Source organism: Bombina bombina, chromosome 1 (genome assembly GCF_027579735.1).
Source record: "Bombina bombina isolate aBomBom1 chromosome 1, aBomBom1.pri, whole genome shotgun sequence".
In the NCBI taxonomy this organism is placed as follows: Eukaryota; Metazoa; Chordata; class Amphibia; order Anura; family Bombinatoridae; genus Bombina; species Bombina bombina.
The window spans coordinates 602,952,270-602,975,640 of NC_069499.1; the positions used below are offsets into that span (position 1 = coordinate 602,952,270).

Genomic DNA, 23,371 nt, shown 5'->3' on the forward strand with positions numbered 1-23,371 from the left:
CACTTTTTATCTCTGTGATTACCTTGTATCTAGGAACCTTCTTCAAGCCCCCTGATCACATGACTTTTAGTTATTATTTATTGACTTGCATTTTAGCCAATTAGTGCAGTGTCTGCCACAAGCCACGGGCGTGATCACAATGTTATCTATATGGCTCACATGGACTAGCAGTCCCCTGTTGTGAAAAGCTAATAAAAATCATGTTATAAGAAGCTGTCTTTAATGGCTTAGAAACAGGCAGACATTTAGAGGTTTCAATGTTATAAAGTATATTAATATAACAATGCTGGCTTTGCAAAGCTGGAGGATGGGTAGTAAAGGCAATATCTATATTTTTAAACAATAACAATTTTAGTGTTGACTGTCCCTTTAAGTTCAATTTTGTATGTCACATTAAGGTTTCCCAAAAATGAACTTCTATCCAAGTAGAACTTTAGATAATTGGACCCTATGTGTTGAGTTCTTTCAGTGCAGTGTATTTAATTATGAACTAATTAACAATGTGATATAGCTAACTATTCAATTACTGCCAATGTGTTATGTCTCGCTGTTTCCTCACTTATGGTAGTGAGTTTGGTAAATAAGAATGTGCATCTGATTTTGTGGGTACATCTAAGTATACAATTGCTTGTTTATTCAGGTTGTGCACCGTACTCACTATCAGGGGATGAGATGTTTATTCCGCGTCTGCTTCTTCCCTAAAGATCCAGCAGAAATTCTTCACACAGATCCAGCTGCTTTTGAGTATCTTTATATACAGGTATGTCATTAAAAATATGCAGTTCAATGTTAAGATATGGCAGTTTAAACATTTGTTTTTGTATTTGCCAACTGTTAACTAATGTATTTTAAACTTAGGAACCAGCAAGGATACTGCAGTGCGAGCCACACATTATTTTAGAAATTAGGAAAAATACTTATAGAAAAACCCAAAAAGCTAGAAATCAAAAGTAAAATTATAGGAGCCGTGGCTCCCTGGCATCTGGCATTTGTCAGCCTCTGCTATGTGCAGGTCAGAATGTCAGAAGTTCTGATTTCTTAAAACTAACTCTGGCCATTCCATTGATGTCAATGGTGAAATAGAAGAGTCTATCACAATCCTATTCAAATGCAGTAAAAGGTTTTGTGTGGTTTTCAAATATGAGACTCTTCCAGAACTGCTTTTTTTCCAGGGTTTTTTTGTTGTTGCAAACTTCTCATGTTAATTAATATGCTAAAAATAGAAAACTATGAACCAGACTTTTCATTTAAATAGCAATGAAGTGCATAAACATTTAAACATGTTAATTATACAGTTCCACAAAATTATTTGAAAGTGTTAATTGTATACTTCATGATCTAATATTATTGATTAAGTGATTGCATTTAAACACATCAGGTAGTAATTATCAACACTTATTTAATTGGTTACCATCTTTTAATTTTGTGTTGACTATGAAAAATAAATGTGTGTGTGTATATATATATAAGAAAGCCAAAGAGAGCACTCACCTTCAGTCATATTATATGGAATAAAGTTTCACTTTGATTAAAGGCGAGTGCTCTCTTTGGCTTTCTTATTAACATATTGTGTGACGCACCCCAAGCATAATTGAGCATAGTGAGTGCTGGAATTTTTGTATTATTGGATATATATATATATATATATATATATATATATATATATATATATATATATATAAGAAAACCAGGGACTGCACTCGCTGGATTAGTAAAAAAATCACAAAATGTATTAGTACATGTACTAATAAATGTTGTGATTTTTTTTACTAATCCAGTGAGTGCAGTCCCTGGTTTTGCTGTTTCCACTTTTTTGTCTTTGCACCCTGGTTGCTGTCTATCTAAGAGTGGAAGTGCAGATACACATGTACTTTATATACACTCGCCAGCCACTTTATTAAGTACACCTTGCTAGTACCGGGTTAGACCCCCTTTTGCCTTCAGAACTGCCTTAATTCTTCATGGCATAGATTCAACAAGGTGTTGGAAACATTCCTCAGACATTTTGGTCCATATTGACATGATAGCATCACGCAGTTGTTGCAGATTTGTCGGCTGCACATCCATGATGCAAATCTCCTGTTCCACCACATCCCAAAGGTGCTCTATTGGATTGAGATCTGGTGAATGTGGAGGCCATTGGAGTGAACTCATTGTAATGTTCAAGAAACCAGTTTGAGATGATTTGAGCTTTGTGACATGGTGCATTATCCTTCTGAATGTAGCCATCAGAAGATGGGTACACTGTAGTCATAAAGGGAATCATGGGGGGGCGGAGCCAGCAGCAGCAATGGAAGCTGTGTAATCTCTGAGCTCCGGGACCCAGTTCCATATATCAGCTCAAAACTACTCGCAAAGCCCTAGATTCCACTAAATAACATGCCCTCATAAATGCTCTATAGATCGGGAGTCAGGAGACACCATTTTTAAGCAGACCCAGCGGGCTTACTCTCGTCTTAAAACCTCACCGCATCTCTACCCGATAACGCACTAACTTTTACCCGGCTCGGAGCCAACCTTGAATCCGGGACTTCACTACGTTTCCTGACCATCTTGAGGAATCCTTCCTCTCTCTGATCGCAGACCCGGACTGCCCTTAGCTGTAACTACAGTGTCTCCTACCTACTCCTGGGCCCCACCGCCATTACTGGGAGCGAACCGCACACGCAGCATAGAGACCGCAGCTGCACTATAAGAAGCCGGAGGTCACTTCTTTTACGGGTAAGGAGAGGGGATAGAACGGTGCCCTACACCACCCGGGCCCTAACTAGTGACAGGGGGAGCGAGTGCAGACAGGCACACTCATAGTGGAGACCAGCCGCTTATCCAGAGGCCTGCTGTACGGGGCCTAAAGATTTTAGCCTGCACAGTTAACCACGTGGCAGAATCACCACGCGGCAGTGTACCAACTAACACTACTCAGACCCCAGAGGTACTTGGGCTCTGCACCTGGCCCTTATTTCATCCCACTTTATTGGACATCATCATACTAACAACAGATCTGGTTCAGGCCTTTCCCTTTTTCTCTTCTAACCATAACTGCATAGGAAAGGGTATCTGTAACATTCTTTTACAACTTCCCCCTGCACAATGAATGCAAAACGCACTTCGAAACTGAATAAACCCCCTAAGATGCACAACCACAGAGACAGCATGGTCGCTCAGTTTTTCTCGCCCCCTGCCTCAAAAGTGGGTGACAGTACTGAACCTGCCAAGTCGCCAAAAAAGAAATTACAGTCTTCGCAAGTACAAGAAGATGACACTGAGGAGAGCACACCTGTCCCCAACACCATCCTCTCTACCCTAGCATCCAAACAGGATATAGCGGATATCATTCGCTCGTGTATCAGGGAAGAGATAGCAGAAATAAAGCAAGACCTTCACTCAGTGGGCAATAGAGTGGAGGCCTTGGAAGAATTCACGGACCACCTTCAAGTGGAAATCAATACAACTCAGGATTCAACAAACCATCACACAGCTCTTATAGCAGATCTCTTCGACAAAATCGAGGATCTGGAGAATAGGAGCCGCCGGAAAAATCTCAGAATCAGAGGTGTTCCTGAGTCGGTATTACCTAAAGACTTTCCAATCTATCTCCCAGCTTTATTCGCACATCTCAGAAACACCACTCCCTCCACAGATATCCCTTGGGTTCGAGCCCACAGAGCCCTTAGACCGAAACCCCCTGACACTGCCCCCCCAAGGGACATCATCATGAAGTTTAGAGAGTTCAACGAAAAGGAGGAACTCCTAAACCTCTCTCGTAGGCACCAGCCTGTTAAATTCGGGGGGGTTGTTCTCCAATTTTTTCAAGACCTCTCCCAACGAACATTGCAAAGGAGGAGAGATCTGGCTCCTGTAACATCCCTTCTCAGACAGAAGAAAATCCTCTACAGGTGGGGATTCCCCTTTCATCTCTATGTTCTTCATGGAAATAGAAAGTTAATTTGCAGAACCCTAGAAGATGTCAACGCCTTTTGCCAGGCCTTGGAATTGGACCCTCCAGAAGAACTCTCTCCAGAGAACTCTCACGAACTCCCTAGAAAGAAATCTACAGGACCTGTCATGAGAGACTGGCAGCGTATTCCCCCCCAAACCTCAGTCTAAGCCGCAGGCCAAGCCCCCCGGCTTGCTCTCTAAAGTCACAACTTAATCAATTATTTTGTATCTTAGCTATCCCTACGAGCTGATCATTCTACTAGAGACTTTGCCCGGTGCTACAGCTTGGTCGCTGGGTAATGTATAGCCACATTGGCCATAAACCTTTTACTGTTAAACGACTTCTGATCTAGAAATAAGTAAATTTAGGAATTTAGGAATTATTGTATTGTACTGTTAGAAATATTTTACCAATGTAATTGAGCATTAGTCATCCCTAAATGTATATCACTTGCTATGGAATGGGTTATAATCCCTCCCTCTTAACACTAAAAGTTTAATGCTTGCATTAGTATCTAGATTTTTTATGAGAAAATGTATGTTTTGTTTTATGTTCTTATTCATGTTTTTTTTGCTATGCGACAGAGATACAGACCCTAGGGCATACTTAACACAACCTTCTTTCTATACTCTACAACCACACATGCATGCCTATCATTTATTGCAGTCATCTAATCACGGACACCAGTCACACCAGCACCATGGAAGGCCACACTAAAACTCTCACTTTACTGAGTCAGAATACCAAAGGCTTGAATTCTGCACAAAAACGCTCACTAGCCTACGTAGGAAAGGGGGTGATATTCTTTTCCTCCAAGAGACTCACTTTTTAAAAAATAAGGAACCTAATTATTTTGGAGGTTTCTATACTCAAAGCTTTCACAGCTCTTTTGACCACAAAAGGCACGGCGTAAGCATCCTAATCAGCAGACAGATCCCTTTTACTCACATCCACACCTACACTGACTCTGAAGGCAGGTTTTTATGTGTAACTGGCACCCTGTTTGGCTCCCCGGTGACACTGGTCAATCTTTATGCTCCCAACACCAGACAGCTCCCCTTTTTAAGGAAAAGTTTCGCCAAGATTCTAGACCACACAATAGGTGCACTATATCTAGGGGAAGACTTCAATCTCCCCATTCAACCACATTTAGATTCCTCGAACCCTCGACCCACAACTCCTAAACACACAATCAAGCAACTATGGAAACTTATGCTAGACCAAACTCTATTTGACATTTGGAGATTCGTCCACCCTGAGAAGAGGGACTATACCTTTTTCTCTGCCCCTCATAGTTCATATAGTAGAATTGATTACCTCTTTACTAATCAAAGAGGCCTTTCCAATGTACTATCCTCCAGGCTTTCACATACCGTTTGGTCAGACCACTCGGCTGTACTAACAACACTCAAATGGCCATCAGCACCTGGTGGCAATTTTCAGTGGAAACTAGACGAGAAACTATTAGATTCCCCAACTCTAGTTCCTAACTTAGAAAAGCTTCTACAGGAGTATTTCAGATTTAATTCCTTACCGGAAACAGATCCTTTCGTTGTCTGGGAGGCTCATAAATCTTTTATCAGGGGGGAATTAATTAAACAACATGCACAAGCTAGAAAGAAAGCACGGCAGGTATACAAAATATCCACTGACCTACTAGCCAAACTTGAATACGACCATAAGCGAAATCCTTCCTCCCCCCAACTATTAGCAGACTTAATGAAAGCCAGGAAAACTGTACATGACTTACAACTTAGTGAAGCTAATGCACTGGCCTTACTGACTAAACAAAAATTCTACTTTGAAAGCAATAGAGCAGGAAAACTCCTAGCACGCTCCTTAAAACTGAAAAAACTTAAAACCTTCATCCATGAAATTAAATCTCCAACGAACCAAACTGTCAATACCACTTCTGAAATACTTTCCCAATTTGAGGCATACTACTCTAATCTTTACAACCTCTCTAACCCTGACCGCCCCCCGGACCCCAGTAATGCCATAAACAACTACCTTCTAAACACCCCTTTACCACAACTCTCGGATGCACAAGCGACAGAACTGGACGAACCTTTCTCAATGACAGAGCTCACAACCACCCTTAAAGACTTGCCATCAGGCAAAAGCCCTGGCCCTGACGGTCTCTCGGTCGCTTATTATAAAAAGTTCGCACCCACTCTGCTTCCACACCTCTGTACCTTATTTAACTTAGTTGACCAGGAACACCCCTTTCTCCCCCCTATGCTGGAAGCACACATTTCAGTGATCCCTAAGACCGGAAAACCCGCAGATAGCCCATCTAATTTTCGCCCCATTTCACTACTAAACGTAGACGTTAAGCTTTACGCTAAACTCATAGCTAATAGACTTAATAAGTTCCTCCCCCAACTAATTCACACAAATCAAGTAGGTTTTGTCCCCAAAAGAGAGGCGCGAGACAATACCATCAAAATCCTAAACTTAATCGAATACACGCAGTCACAAAACATTCCTTCTATCTTCCTTGCCATCGATGCCGAGAAGGCCTTTGATAGGCTGGATTGGTTGTTCCTTAGGTCAACGCTCACTCGTTTTGGCCTGAGCAACAAACTCATTGAGAAAATATTTGCCCTATACCATATGCCGAAAGCCCGTATTAAGTTAAACGATTCCCTGTCAAATGCATTCCCAATAACAAATGGAACGAGACAGGGTTGCCCTCTCTCCCCCATATTGTTTATTCTGGCCATGGAGGTTCTTGCCTCCAGGATCAGGAATGATGAAAAAGTCCACGGTATTTATATAGCAGATACCCACTACAAACTAACACTCTACGCGGACGATATTTTATTCTCACTGACTTCCCCCCCACAATCTCTAGAGGCCCTTTTACCGGCTTTGGGCATTTACAGTACTCTCTCCAATTTCAAAATAAATAAGCAGAAATCAGAGTTTCTAGGTATTGGCATCTCAGACCAGACAGCCCAACAGATCACTAATCACTACCAATTCCGATTCCAACCTTCTTCCATAAATTACCTAGGGGTAAAACTAACGACCTCAAAAGAAGCTCTACACCAACTAAACCACCAACACCTTTTTGACTCCATCAGAACAGACATGAGAGCCTGGCGCAACAAATTCCTCTCCTGGCTTGGTAGAGTCCAAGCATTCAAAATGAGCATCCTGCCTCGCTTTTTATATATGTTCCAAGCCCTACCCATACAACCCCCCTTACATTACATTCGTAGTGTGCAATCTTTCGTTAACGGCTTTATTTGGGCAAATAAACGCCCTCGAATCTCTAAAACCACCCTTTATAGGAAAAGGGATGAGGGGGGACTGGGAGTACCCAACCTTTTATTTTACTCACAGGCAGCACAACTGACCAGAATAGTCGACTGGTGCAAAAACAGTACTGATAAAGAATGGGTCAAGCTTGAGCATGATCTATCTACTTCTCGAAGTCTTGGGTCAGTTTGCTGGACATACAGGCAACATAGGACACTACCTTCTCTTACACCCTCGTTAGTGACTGATACACTCTCCACTTGGGACCACCTTATAGGTTCACAAAAAGGCATATCGACCATACCCTCACCACTTACCCCCCTTCTACACAACAAAGATTTTCCTCCACTACTTCAAAAACGGACCCAGGACCGGTACACACTATCAGCGGGTTTGCCCTGCCATCTTGTTCTAGAAAGAGGCACCATCATTCAGAAAACCGCCCTTGCGGACAGGAACATTAGCTTTTTTGATAGATGGTTCGAATATTTACAATTAGCACACTTTCTCTCCCACCATAAAGACAAACATAACCTGGTAAGAAACCTAAATCCATTCGAAACACTATGCCACTCCACATTATTAGTGCAGGGCACTCTCTCTAAGATATATAAAATACTAATTACTCTACACTCCAAAAACCTTCCATCATATACAAAAGCATGGGAAGTCGAGCTAGGCCATGAGATCCCCTCTGAGACGTGGGACATTATATTTCAACAAATGGGGAAGGCCCCCTCCTCAATGGGAATCACTGAAACGAACATAAAACTCTTAGAAAGATGGTACCTTTACCCCAGCAGACTCGCTAAGATTTACCCTCACACAGACCCACTATGTTGGAGAGATTGCAAACAAGTTGGTACACTCCTCCACATCTGGTGGGATTGCCCCACACTTCAGCCTTTCTGGTTGGACACCCATAGAGAAATCCAAAAGGTACTCAATACATCTATCCCCTTCAATCCTTTGACGCTATTATTTAACAAACCCCCTAAGATCAAATGCAAATACCGACAGGTCTTATTGTACATCATGCTTAGTGGGGCCAAGCAACTGATCCCTAGACTGTGGAAACAGCGACACATTCCTACTCAAAAAGACTGGGTACATAATGTCACTCTTCTCCTTTCCCTGGAAAGGTTTCACTATCAGAAAACAAAAAGGATGGATTTTTACTGCGCCATGTCCTTTTATTGGGAAACATACACTCTCACACTTTCTAGACCCCCGCCACAACTACCTAATAATTCCTAGTCACCCCGACACCTTATACAGCCACATCATCTCCCGTAACACATCTCAAAACTAGGACACATCTGACTCATCTGGAAACTCACCCTGGAGCCATACTTCCTCCGCGCTGGTTTGCTAGACCTTATACCCTATCACTTAACTAACTCCTTGATGACTGTAACTTACCTCTCACGTATATCAACATCAGTGAGACCTTTCTATCTTTTACATAGATCTCTGTCGCATTGCTTTGCTCTGTTTAAATGTTAATGTGGAAGTTTCATCCACATGTGTTATCTTATAAAAAAGAAAAATCCACAAGCTACTATGTCCAAGACCAGAACTTTATGTGGGACTCAACAAATGCATGGATCCTTGGACTTACATACAATGGTCATTACTGGTCTTGCTCTTTGTATATTTCACTTTCATTGTTTTTTCTTTTTTGTCTATGTTATACCACGCCGGAGTGTTTCCATGGCAATTGTAAAATTATTATTTATACCAATAAAGCTTGTTGGAAAAAAAATAAAATAAAAAAAATAAAAAATAAAGGGAATCATGGACATGGTCAGCAACAATACTTAGGGAGGCCGTGGCATTTAAACGATGCTCAATTGGTACTAAGGAGCCCAAAGTGTGCCAAGAAAATATCCACCACACCATTACACCACCAGCCTTGATACAAAGCAGGGTGAATCCATGCTTTCATGTTGAATATCGCAGCTAAAATCGAGACTCATCAGACCAGGTAACGTTTTTCCAATCTTCTATTGCCCAGTTTTGGTGAGCCTGTGCAAATTGTAGCCTCAGTTTCCTGTTCTTAGCTGACAGGAGTGGCACCCGGTGTGGTCTTCTGCTGCTGTAGCCCATCTGCTTCAAGGTTCGATGTGTTGTGCATTCAGAGATGGTATTTTCCATACCTTGGTTGTAACGAGTGGTTATTTGAGTTACTGTTGCCTTTCTATCATCTTGAACCAGTCTGCCAATTCTCCTCTGACATCAACAAGGCATTTTCGTCCACACAACTGCCGCTCACTGGATATTTTCTCTTTTTCGGACCATTCTCTGTAAACCCTAGAGATGGTTGTATGTGAAAATCCCAGTAGATCAGCAGTATATTAAATATTTAGACCAGCACATCTGGCACCAACAACCATGCCACATTTAAAGTCACTTAAATCCCCTTTCTTCCCCATTCTAATGCTCAGTTTGAACTTCAGAAAGTCGTCTTCACCACGTCTAGATGCCTTAATGCATTGAGTTCCTGCCATGTGATTGGCCGATTAGCAATTTGTGTTACCTAGCAATTGAATAGGTGTACCTAATAAAGTGGCCGGTGAGTGTATATATATTTTTATGTATATATATATATATATAAAAATATAAACAGCAGGAGAGCACTCTCACTTCTAAATCAATCTGCCAGGGTGCTTGCAAAAGTAGAATAATAGCAATGAACAGATGGCAGCACTCGCTCGTCCTTTAAATGAATATCTTTATTTATGTGACGTTTCGGGGACCGTATCCCCTTCCTCAGACAGAGAACACATAGAAAATGCATCCATTTATACAAACAACACCAATGAAACATAAGACCCACCCCCAAAGTGAAAAAACCACCAAAGGTTGTCATAGCAACCTCCCAAACAATGTAAACACCCAAACAGCTCCCCCAATGAATAGGAGAGTTAACAAAATAAAAATCAGTAACAGATCTCATTGATACATCTAGGCAAAACATAACAACTAAAGGCTATCTGCAGTTATGCATAATCAAATCCGTAACATACATGTGCTAGCACCTAACATGTAACAGTTGTTAAAATAGTTGTTAAAATAAAGGCATCAGTGGTACTGACATGAATCTGCACATCACATTAAAACTATATTCATCGTACTTCAAATCATTAAGTTAGAATCCTCACGTTTGTTGAGAGCAAGCATGCAGTGCATATCGGACACTTACAAATAAACAGTAAAAAGTAAAAGTGCTGAATTAACGTACCTGACGGAGCAGGAACAAGGACCGCACATACAGACAAGCCAAGGGGCGGCGCTATCAGTGTATCACATGGAGGCAGCGTCTGGTACGTCACTACGCTACCAGATGTAAACAAAGCACCAGCTGTCAACCAGGAGACACGCTGGTATTACCAAAGGCACGTCTCTAGTAATTACATTCCATACAAAAGGGACAATGCTCATTCAGACAACGGACAATATACATACAGTCTTACATTTGTGAGTGCATGTCTGTGTGTTCAAGGTGTTCAACAAAACCAGAATTTCCTTTTGTATCATATTTACAATTAATGTGATTGTTGTCATTGTGACCGTATAAACTAGTTACGAGGAGCAGGTAAATAGGTTTTACATTTTTTACTTCATGTCTCTTATTTTTTTTTACAGAGTCGTAATGATGTTATCAGGGAACGGCTGGGAACAGAAATGAAGCCAGAGCTCCTCCTTGGTCTCAGTGCCCTGCACATATACATCAGTGTCAGCTCCTCTCGCCCAGGGCAGAAAATATCATTACGTGGAGTGGAGTAAGGACAAATCCCTAGCATTTTAACACCTGACCCCTAGCACCGTATCCCCACCATATGCACTAAGCGGATTATGCCTCTGCTACTGACATGAAATGAGGAAGTTATACATACCAAGTACTACTCAGTCATTAGTCATCTCACTCTGAAACATGTATTCTAAATGTTGGGCCAGATTACTAGTGGTGCACTAACTGTTGTGTGTAAGTGATATCAGATTTATCTAGACTGTATTACAAGTTGAAAGTAAACGAGCTCATATGTGCGCATTTGAATTTAATGCGCTTCAGGAGAGTGCAAGCTCAGAGCTCTGGTTAACTGTTAGGACCAAATAAAAAAGTTGCACTGAAAAAGCCGAAGCCGAGCACAGTTAGCATACGAGCGGGAGCCATAAATATTGATCCACTCATAATCTAGCCATTTTGTACTAGGAAAATAATGTCCTGATATCTATCTACTGACACCAAACCCCATGGCATATTTTTATATATTCATTAATAACATTTTGTTTAAATCAACATTTTAGCAACACCAGAAATCTTATATTATCAAGCAATGTCTCCTGAAAGTCCCACCAACCTCTAACTTTCCCCCATTACAAGCCTTTTCTGCAGTGTTTGATTGGGTTTCCACTTGTTATGTTGTCTCTCTTATCTGTGTTTAGGAAGGAGTGGGGGCTGGAGCCTTTTCTCCCACCCTCCCTCCTCCAGGGAATTAAGGAAAAGTCACTGAGAAAGGCACTTACCCAACATCTCAAGATTAATCAGAATCAGCTGTCTGGTAACAAGGTGAATAAACTGTCAATAAAGCTGCACTGTACAAAGCTTTCACAGGTGTAACAATCAATTTCTCTCTCATCAGGTGTCTATTATTCAAGCAAAACTTCGTTATTTGCGGATTCTTAATGAACTACCAACATTTGCTGGAGTCCTGTTCAACACTGTGGGCATGGTAATGTGACAATGCATGAAGTGACCGTGAGAGTGGCACGTTACTATGTTTTGTCTGTGTAACCCTGAGAACACTCAGACAGACTTCATATGCCATAACTCCCTATGTCACACAGTGGCAGTAGGGACAGACTAAGAGCCCAATAATCTGAAGCTCTCCTCTCTGGTGAGATTTTCTATCAAGTCTTCTCAGTACTGTGAGGTACCGCAAAGAATTTTAGAATGGCAATTTTTAGTTTGAGATCTGTTTATCTCGCTGTGCAGGGTTCTGGATATGAAGGAGAGGCACATACACTGCAATACAATGCTTTAAAAAGAAGTCACCAAAGATGTTGTGGGTTTGTGATCATCAGGCCCTTAGTTTTAGAATAAAATACTGGCCATGGAATTTTGCATAAATAATTGGGCAGCATTACTCAAAAACTAAAGAGCAAATGATTGATTATCGTAATCATTTATTTCAAATGCTATTCCCACACACTTAAAGGACCACGTTCTGAGGTACCGGCTGCTACTGAGCATGTACAAAAGTTCACATTGTATAAGTATATGAGTTTGTGGTTGGCTGATGGCTGTAACATGATTCAGGGGGCAGGGAACAGAAGTACATTTTCAAATTCATCAAAAAAATAATGACTGCTCATTTTGAAATTCAGATTAAGGCCTCTATTTATCAAGCCATCAACCACAAATACGCTGGAATTCCGCAGCGTATTTGTGGCGAGCCTGATTCGCCTTAGTTATCAAACCCTACAGACTGGCAAAAGTAGAATTTAGTGACGTAACATACGATCTGCCGGACTCAGTCCGACACAGATCGATGCTTACGTCACTACAGATGTTCTGAATGCAAGTTTGGCACAAACTGACTACTTTTGGAAGTTATCAAATTCCTACCAGGTACGCTCGGCACTATTCCGGCCCAGCGTACCTGGTTTTCAATTCAGAAAGGCGGATGCCATAGGAATCAATGAGAGTTGGAAAGCAGCGAGAGCTTATGTTTGCTGCTGTCCGATATCCCATTGATTCCTATGGGAACGTCTACACCTAACACCCTAACATGTACCCCGAGTCTAAACACCACTAATCTGCCCCCCCTACACCGCCGCCACCTACATTATACTTATTAACCCCTAATCTGCTGCCCCGCCACCCCCGCCACCTAAATAAAACTTATTAACCCCTATCCCGCCGCCCCCGGACCCCGCCGCCACCTACATTATACTTATTAACCCCTAATCTTCCACCACCTACACCGCCGCCACTATATTAAATTTATTAACCCCTAAACCTAACCCTAACCCTAACACCCCCTAACTTAAATATAATTTAAATCGAAATAAATTAATCCTATTTAAAACTAAATACTTACCTATAAAATAAACAGTAAGCTAGATACAATATAACTAATAGTTACATTGTAGCTATCTTACGCCTAGATTACGAGTCTTGCGTTAGCCTTAAAAAGCAGCGTTGAGAGGTCCCAATGCTGCTTTTTAACGCCCGCTGGTATTACGAGTCTGGCAGGTACAGGTGTACCTCTCACTTTTCTTCCGTGACTCGAGCATACCGCAAATCCCCTTACGTAAATTGCATATCCTATCTTTTCAATGGTATTACGAGTCTTGGAAAAAGTGAGCGGTACACCCTCTCCTGTCAAGACTCGTACCGCATTTAAAAGTCAGTAGTTAAGAGTTTTATGGGCTAACGCCGTAACATAAAACACTTAACTAAAGTGCTAAAAAGTAAACTAACACCCATAAACTACCTATTAACCCCTAAACCGAGGCCCCCCCCCCCACATCGCAAACACTTAAATACATTTTTTAACCCCTAATCTGCCGACCAGACATCGCCGCCACTGTAATAAATATATTAACCCCTAAACCGCCGCTCTCCCGCATCGCAAACACTAGTTACATTTTTTAACCCCTAACCTGCTGTCCCTAACATCGCCGACACCTACCTACATTTATTAACCGCTAATCTGCCGCCCCCAACGTCGCCGCCACTATAATAAAGTTATTAACCCCTAAACCTAAGTCTAACCCTAACCCTAAACCCCCTCAACTTAAAGGGACAGTCAAGTATAAATTAAACTTTCATTATTCAGATAGGACTTTTAATTTTAATTGACTTTCCAATTTACTTTTATCATCAAATTTGCTTTTTTCTCTTGGTATTCTTAGTTTAAACTAAACATAGGTAGGCTCATATGCTAATTTCTAAGCCTTTGAGGGCTGCCTCTTATCACATGCTTTTTAAATCTCTTTTCAACACAAAGAGACAGAAAGTACACGTGGGCTATATAGATAACACTGTGTTTAGGCACAGAAAGTTATTTAAGATCTAGCACAATACAATGCTAAATTTAAGACAATCCTATATTATAAAAGACAAGTGTTTGTCTGAAGCCGTCATGCGCAGTACAGACAAACACTTGGCCTTAGATTCTATTCTCGCGCACCTCGGCATAGCTGACAGCTGACAGATTGGGAGCGCGAGGTACACAGCATACAAGCAGCTGTGAGATAGGGAGCGCGAACTACTTAACAGCTGTGAGGTCTGCTGCGTGAGAAGCGGCAACGCGCTCCCCAGACCTCACAGCTGTTTGTGGCCGACGGGAGCGTCGCGAGGGGCGTGGCCGGGCGTCGCGAGGGGCGTGGCCGGGTGTCGCGAGGGGCGTGGCCGGGCGGGTGTTGCCGCGATGGGGCGTGGCCGGGCGGGGTCCCGCGAAGACAGAGCCAGAGAGGGAGCAGGAGGGGGGGGGGGGCAGAGAGCAAAAGAGAAGGGGGGGGCAGAGAGCCAAAGAGAAGGGGGGGCAGAGAGCCAAAGAGAAGGGGGGGGGGGCAGAGAGCCAAAGAGAAGGGGGGGGCAGAGAGCCAAAGAGAAGGGGGGGCAGAGAGCCAAAGAGAAGGGGGGGGGGCAGAGAGCCAAAGAGAAGGGGGGGGGGCAGAGAGCCAAAGAGAAGGGGGGGGGCAGAGAGCCAAAGAGAAGGGGGGGGGCAGAGAGCCAAAGAGAAGGGGGGGGGCAGAGAGCCAAAGAGAAGGGGGGGGGCAGAGAACCAAAGAGAAGGGGGGGGGGCAGAGAGCCAAAGAGAAGGGGGGGGCAGAGAGCCAAAGAGAAGGGGGGGGGCAGAGAGCCAAAGAGAAGGGGGGGGGCTGAGAGCCAAAGAGAAGGGGGGGGGGCAAAGAGCCAAAGAGAAGGGGGGGGCAGAGAGCCAAAGAGAAGGGGGGGCAGAAAGCCAAAGAGAAGTGGGGGCAGAGAGCCAAAGAGAAGGGGGGGCAGAGAGCCAAAGAGAAGGGGGGGGGGGGGCAGAGAGCCAAAGAGAAGGGGGGGGGGCAGAGAGCCAAAGAGAAGGGGGGGGGCAGAGAGCCAAAGAGAAGGGGGGCAGAGAGCCAAAGAGAAGGGGGGGGCAGAGAGCCAAAGAGAAGGGGGGGCAGAGAGCCAAAGAGAAGGGGGGGGGCAGAGAGCCAAAGAGAAGGGGGGGGCAGAGAGCCAAAGAGAAGGGGGGGGGGGGCAGAGAGCCAAAGAGAAGGGGGGGCAGAGAGCCAAAGAGAAGGGGGGGGGGGGGAGAGAGCCAAAGAGAAGGGGGGGAAGAGAGCCAAAGAGAAGGGGGGGAGAGCCAAAGAGAAGGGGGGGGAGAGCCAAAGAGGGGGGAGAGAGAGAGCCAAAGAGGAAAAAGAGCCAAAAAGGAGAGAGAGCCAAAGAGGGGAGAGAGAGAGCCAAAGAGGGGGGAGAGAGAGCCAAAGAGGGGGGAGGAGAGAGCCAAAGGGGGGGGAGAGAGCTAAAGGGGGGGAGAGCCAAAGAGGGGGGAGAGAGAGAGCCAAAGAGGAAAGAGAGCCAAAGAGGAGAGCAAAAGAGGGGAGAGAGACAAAGAGGGGGGAGAGAGAGCCAAAGAGGGGGGGGCAGAGCCAAAGAGGGGGGGGGGGAGAGCCAAAGAGGGGGGGGAGAGAGCCAAAGAGGGGGGGAGAGCGCCAAAGAGGGGGGAGAGAACAAAAGAGGGGGGAGAGAGCCAAAGAGGGGAGGGGAGAGCAAAAGAGGGGGGGGGGAGCCAAAGAGGGTGGGAGCCAAAGGGGAGGGGGGAGCCAAAGGGGAGGGGAGAGCCAAAGAGGGGGGAGAGAGAGAGCCAAAGAGGAGAGAGAGCCAAAGAGGGGGGAGAGAGAGCCAAAGAGGGGGGAGAGAGAGCCAAAGAGGGGGGAGAGAGAGCCAAAGGGGGGGGGAGCCAAAGAGGGGAGAGAGAGAGCCAAAGAGGAGAGAGAGCAAAAGAGGGGAGAGAGCCAAAGAGGGGGGGGGGGGGAGAGCCAAAGAGGGGGGGAGAGCCAAAGGGGGGGGGAGAGCCAAAGAGGGGGGAGAGAGAGCAAAAGAAAGGATGGAGAGAGCCAAAGAGGGGAGAGAGAGAGCAAAAGAGGGGAGAGAGAGAGCAAAAGAGGGGAGAGAGAGAACAAAGGAGAGGGGGGAGAGAAAGCAAAAGAGAGGGGGGAAAGAAAGCAAAAGAAAGGGGGGAGAGAGCAAGGGGTGGGACCGCTGTTCTGAAAAAAATGGCCCGTGTACACGGGCTTTAGTACTAGTAGATAATAAACAGTCACAGTCATGTGATCAGGGGGCTGGAAGAAGGTTCCTTGATACAAGGTAATCACAGAGGTAAAAAGTATATTGATATAACTGTGTTAGTTATGCAAAACTGGGGAATGAGTAATAAAGGGATTATCTATCTTTTAAAACAATAACAATTCTATGGTTGACTGTCCCTTTAAAACTAAATACTTACCTATAAAATAAACCCTAAGATAGCTACAATATAACTAATAGTTACATTGTATCTAGCTTAGGGTTTATTTTTATTTTACAGGCAAGTTTGTATTTATTATTTATTTTAACTAGGTAGAATAGTTATTAAATAGTTATTAACTATTTAATAACTACCTAGCTAAAATAAATACAAATTGACCTGTAAAATAAAACCTAACCTAAATTACAATTACACCTAACACTACACTACAATTAAATTAATTACCTAAATTAACTACAATGAACTACATTTAAATTAAATAAACTAAAGTACAGAAAAAAACCACTAAATTACAGAAAAAAATAAAATAATTACAAGAATTTAAAACTAATTACACCTAATCTAATCCCCCTAATAAAATAAAAAAGCCCCCCAAAATAATAAAAATCCCTACCCTATACTAAATTACAAATAGCCCTTAAAAGGGCCTTTTGCGGGGCATTGCCTTAAAGTAATCAGCTCTTTTACCTGTAAAAAAAAAAAGTACAATACCCCCCCAACATTAAAACCCACCACCTACACACCCAACCCTACTCTAAAACCCACCCAATCCCACCTTAATAAAACCTAACACTAACCCCCTGAAGATCACCCTACCTTGAGACGTCTTCACCCAGCCGGGTACAAGTGGTCCTCTAGAGGGTCAGAAGTCTTCATCCGATCCGGGCAGAAGAGGACCTCCAGACAGGCAGAAATCTTCATCCAGGCGGAATCTTCTATTTTCATCGATCCGGAGCGGAGTGGGTCCATCTTCAAGCCAGCCGATGCGGAGCATCCTCTTCTTCCGACGACTCCCGACGAATGAAGGTTCCTTTTAATGACGTTATCCAAGATGGCGTCCCTTGAATTCTGATTGGCTGATAGGATTCTATCAGCCAATCGGAATTAAGGTAGGAAAAATCCTATTGGCTGATCCAATCAGCCAATAGAATTGAAGTTCAATCCTATTGGCTGATCCAATCAGCCAATAGGATTGAGCTCGCATTCTATTGGCTGTTCCAATCAGCCAATAGAATGCAAGCTCAATTCTATTGGCTGATTGCATCAGCCAATAGGATTTTTCCTACCTTAATTCTGATTGGCTGATAGAATCCTATCAGCCAATCGGAATTCAAGGGACGCCATCTTGGATGACGTCATTTAAAGGAACCTTCATTCGTCGGAAGAAGAGGATGCTGCGCGTCAGCTGGCTTGAAGATGGACCCGCTCCGCTCCGGATGGATGAAGATAGAAGATGCCGCCTGGATGAAGACTTCTGCCCCTCTGGAGGACCACATGTGCCCGGCTGGGTGAAGACGTCTCAAGGTAGGGTGATCTTCACGGGGTTATTGTTAGGTTTAATTAAGGGGGGATTGGGTGGGTTTTAGAGTAGGGTTGGGTGTGTGGGTGGTGGGTTTTAATCTTGGGGGGGTATTGTACTTTTTTTTTTACAGGTAAAAGAGCTGATTACTTTGGGGCAATGCCCCGCAAATAGGCCCTTTTAAGGGCTATTTGTAATTTAGTATAGGGTAGGGATTTTTATTATTTTGGGGGGCTTTTTTATTTTATTAGGGGGATGAGATTAGGTGTAATTAGTTTTAAATTCTTGTAATTATTTTATTTTTTTCTCTAATTTAGTGGGTTTTTTTTCGTACTTTAGTTTATTTAATTTAATTGTAGTTAATTTAGGAAATGATTTTAATTATAGTGTAGTGTTAGGTGTAATTGTAATTTAGGTTAGGTTTTATTTTACAGCTATATTTGTATTTATTTTAACTAGGAAGTTATTAAATAGTTAATAACTATTTAATAACTATTGTACCTAGTTAAAATAAATACAAACTTGCCTGTAAAATAAAAATAAACCTTAAGCTAGCTACAATGTAACTATTAGTTATATTGTAGCTAGCTTAGGGTTTATTTTATAGGTAAATATTTCGTTTTAAATAGGAATAATTTAGTTAATGATAGGAATTTTTATTTAGATTTATTTTAATTATATTTAAGTTAGTGGGTGTTAGGGTTAGACTTAGGTTTAGGGGTTAATAACTTTAATATAGTGGTGGCGACGTTGGGGGAGGCAGATTAGGGGTTAATAAATATAATGTCGGTGGCGGCAATGTTGGGGGAAGCAGATTAGGGGTTCATAAGTATAATGTAGGTGGCGGTGGTGTCCGGAGCGGCAGATTAGGGGTTAATAATATTATGCAGGTGTCGGCGATGTGGGGGGCGGCAGATTAGGGGTTAATAACTTTATGTAGGGGGCGGCGGTATAGGGGGCGGAAGATTAGGGGTTAATATGTATAATGTAGGTGGCGGTAGGCTCTGGGAGCGGCGGTTTAGGGGTTAATACATTTATTAGAGTTGCGGTGGGCTCCAGGAGCGGCGGTTTAGGGGTTAATAACTTTATTTAGTTGCGGCGAGGTCTGGGTGCGGCGGTTTAGGGGGTAAAACAGTATAGAATAGTGTGGGTGTTTAGTGGCAGGGTACCAAGAAAGCTGTCAAAAAGCCGAAGAGCAGTGAGATCGATGACTGTTAGTTAACAACAGTCCGCTGCTCATCGCCCCGTACTTGGTGCGCGGCTTTTTGACAGCTTTTTTGGTAAATTTGGAGAACGTATTCAGGTCTGCGGCAGCGATGTTAGGCAAGAGTATTGGTGCCGTTGAATGCAGGTAAGTTGACAGGTTGATAAATAGAGGCCTAAGTGCTATTAAATTACCTTTTTCTTATGCATTTGTTATTTTATTGTTTATTATTATCAGTTATTATTATTATTATTATTATCATTTATTTGTATAGCGCCGCCAAATTCCGTAGCGCTGGGTACAATGATAGGGGTATACAATGACAAAGATTTGTGATACAATACAAAACATAACAAGACTAAACAAATCTAGCACAGGAGGAAGAGGGCCCTGCTCCGGAGAGCTCACAGTCTATAGGTTTAGGGTGCAGAGACATAAGATTGGGGTAGCTTGTTACATCGGTTGTATTTGCAGCAGTGAGTCAGGCAGTTCATGTACATGTATTAGCTTGGTTCGGATGCGGGATGGAGGAGAGATGGTAAGCCTCTCTGAATAGGTGGGTTTTCAAGGATCTTCTGAAGCTATACAAGGTTGGAGACAGTCTGATGGAGTGAGGCAGAGAGTTCCAGTGGACAGGAGTAGCACGTGCAAAGTCTTGGAGGCGGGAGTGGGATGTAGAGATAACAGGAGTGTAGAGACGTAGGTCAGAGGTTGATCGAAGAGGACGGGATGGGGAGTATTTCACGATGAGAGAGGAGATATAGTTGGGAGTTAGACTTTTGAGTGCTTTGTAGGTTAGGGCTAATACTTTAAATTGTATTCTGGAGTGTATGGGGAGCCAGTGTAGAGACTGGCAGAGCAGAGCAGCTGATGTAGATCGTCGGCTTAGGTGGATGAGTCTAGCAGAAGCATTCATAATAGATTGGAGGGAGGAGAGGTGGTGTTTTGGAAGGCCATTTAAGAGTAGATTGCAATAATCAATGCGTGACAGGATGAGGGAATGAATAAGTATTTTTGTAGTATTTTGAGTAAGGAAGGGACAAATTCTGGAAATGTTGCGTAGGTGTCACCGGCAGGATTTGGTAAGCGTTTGTATATCTGGGTTGAATGTGAGTTCTGAGTCTAGTGTGACCCCAAGGCAGCGGACCTGGGGTGAGGTGTTGAGAATAGAGTCTCCAACCATCAGAGAAATGTCAGGTGTCGGATGTCTCGAAGAGGGGGGAATAAGAAGCAGCTCAGTTTTGGACAGATTGAGTTGGAGGTAGTGTGAAGACATCCAAGAGAAAATTGCAGAGAGGCAGTCAGAAATCTGGTTGAGTAAAGATGGAGAGATATCAGGAGAGGAAAGATAGATTTGGGTATCATCAGCATATAGGTGGTACTGGAATCCAAAGGAGGCTATAAGTTTTCCAAGGCAGGATGTATAAAGAGAGAAAAGCAAGGGGCCCAAGACAGAGCCTTGCGGTACTCCAACTGAGAGAGGCATAGGATCACAAGATATGTTGTTAAAGGAAACTGAAAACGAGCGGTTTGAAAGATATGATGCAAACCAGGAGAGGGCTGTGTCTCGGATGCCAAATGAATGTAGTATTTTTAGGAGGAGAGGATGGTCAACTGTGTCAAAAGCTGCGGACAGGACAAGAAGAATTAGTAATGAGTAATGGCCTTTTGCTTTGGCTGATAACAGGTCATTTGTTACTTTAGCAAGAGCGGTTTCTGTTGAGCGTTTAGGGCGGAAACCAGATTGTAGTGGATCAAGTAAGGAGTTAGTCGTGAGAAATTGAGTTAGCCGATTATAGACTAGTCGTTCCAATAATTTTGAAGCAAAGGGAAGTAAAGAGACCGGTCGATAGTTAGAAGGCGTGGAGGGGTCAAGCGAGGGCTTTTTTAGGATTGGTATGATTGACGCATGCTTGAATGTGTCAGGAAATGTGTCAGCAGTGAGGGATTGGTTAAAGAGATGAGTTAGGGTAGGGGTTAGTGAAGCAGAGAGAGGGGGAATAAGTCGTGAAGGAATAGGGTCAAGTGGGCAGGTTGTGAGATAAGCCGAGGATAGGAGTGCAGAGACTTCTTCCTCTGTTACAGGAGGGAAATAGCATAGATTTTTGTTAATAGAAGGGGTGGGTAGGATTGCTGGGTTTGCGGGGTGCGAGGTGCAGATCTCTTTTCTAATGGTGTCAATTTTATTTTTGAAGTGATCAGCAATAATTTGAGCAGTGAGGTTGGTAGTGGGCGGGGGGGGCAGGCGGGCGTAGAAGGGAGTTAAAGGTTGAGAACAGTTTTCTGGGGTTGGGTGCGTGAGATGACACGAGGGAGGAGAAATAGACTTGTTTTGCCAGGCTGAGCGCAGAGTTGTAGGACTTAAGGGTGAATTTATAATGTTGGAAATCAGCAAAGGTGCGTGATTTCCTCCACTGCCGTTCAGCGGCCCGTGAGCATCGCTGAAGATATCTGGTCTGTTTAGTGTGCCACGGTTGCCGTCGAGTGATTGATGTACGTTGAAGAGTGGAGGGTGCAGTTTTGTCAAGTGTTGATTTTAGTGCCGAATTATACTGTAGAGTCACAAGGGTTGGACAAGAGAGGGATGAAATGTCAGAGAGCAGAGGACTCAGTTGAGTGGAAAAGTCTGTGAGATCCAAGTCATTGAAATTCCTGTGAGGTAGCAATTTTTTGGGGGCTTGCAAAGATGTAGCAGGTAGAGTGAGAGAGAAAGTTAATAGATGGTGGTCAGAGAGAGGAAAGGGGAAGTTAAAGGAGTTGGAAACAGCACAGAGATTTGTGAAGACCAGGTCTATGGAGTTGCCTTCACAGTGTGTTGGATATGTTGTCCACTGGGACAGGCCTAAAGAGGTAGTAAGGGATAGAAGTTTAGAGGCAGCAGGTGTGATAGGCTTATCAAGGGGTATGTTGAAGTCCCCTAAGATGAGAGACGGGACATTAGAAGAGAGAAAATGTGGAAGCCAGGCTTCAAAGTGGTCCAGAAATTGTGATGCTGGGCCAGGGGGCCGATAGATAACTGCAACACGAAGAGCTATAGGGGAGAAGAGGCGGATAGCGTGAACTTCAAAAGATGAGAAGGAAAGAGAGGGGGGTGAAGGAATGCAGTGAAAGGTATTGTGAGGAGACAGGAGAATTCCTACTCCTCCTCCTTGTTTGTCTCCAGGCCTGGGAGTGTGACTGAAGTGCAGGCTGCCATAGGACAGAGAGGCTACAGCAGTTGTGTTAGAGGAGGAAAGCCAAGTTTCAATGAGAGCTAACAGGTTAAGTGAACGTGAAATAAATAGGTCGTGAATAGATGTAAGCTTGTTGCATACCGAGCATGCATTCCAAAGGGCACACGAGAATTGGGGTGTACTAATAGAGGTGCAGTTAATGAGGTTTAGAGGTTACGTGTGCAAGGTGTATGAGGTGTCATTTGGGGTAGTGATCTGAGGGAAGCAGAGGGTGGACCTGGGTTAGGCGAGACATCCCCAGCTGCAAGAAGAAGAAAGATGGTGAGTGAAAGGAGATGAGAATGTGTCTTATGTGAGTGTTTAAGTTTAGGATCAGTAAAGCATGGCTGGCTGAGGCATGTGAGATAGGAATAAAGTTCATGTGTGTTGTAGAGGGGGGAAGGTAGAAGAGAAGGAGAAATATGAATGTTCTGAGTGCTGTTTGTGAATGGAAGAGCTGTGACTTTAAAGAGAAGGGAGGAAAAGGTTAAAGCAGACATTAGAATGTGTAGCATGTTTGCATTTAATTGTTGGAATTTGAAAGTACTTATCTCTGTTGTTTACTCCTTTGTCTAACTCCGTTATTTGTAGAGGGCCAACAGATTCCGCAGCGCTAATTATGCTATTCTATTAAATGATCCTTTAAAAACTGCAGTTTTTTCTATTCCATTCTTCAGGACCCATAAACAGGTCAGATTTTTAGGATGTTTGACCTATAGCATTTGTGATATGATCAGCTGCTCAGTAATGGCATTAAAGTCAACCTTGTAGTTCAAGGTAGTCCTGAAAATCTAGTCTCCTGAGGGCTGAAATTGTAGAACCATGGATTAAAGCAAAATACCATAAATTCCAAAAATCAATGTGAGATTTAGTAAAGATAACTCTGCCCACAACCTTACTGAAATATACTATACAAACTCA

General features: G+C 43.4%; 1 protein-coding gene across 1 annotated transcript in view; it reads left to right on the plus strand.

Annotated features, from left to right (window-relative positions):
* FRMPD3 (FERM and PDZ domain containing 3) overlaps positions 1–23,371 on the plus strand; it is a 204,232-nt gene that overhangs the window by 107,746 nt on the left and 73,115 nt on the right. The window contains exons 7-10 of the mRNA XM_053713630.1: positions 641–760; positions 10,856–10,992; positions 11,657–11,780; positions 11,854–11,943. Coding sequence (XP_053569605.1) covers positions 641–760; positions 10,856–10,992; positions 11,657–11,780; positions 11,854–11,943 — 471 coding nt within the window. The remainder of the gene's footprint in view (positions 1–640; positions 761–10,855; positions 10,993–11,656; positions 11,781–11,853; positions 11,944–23,371) is intronic.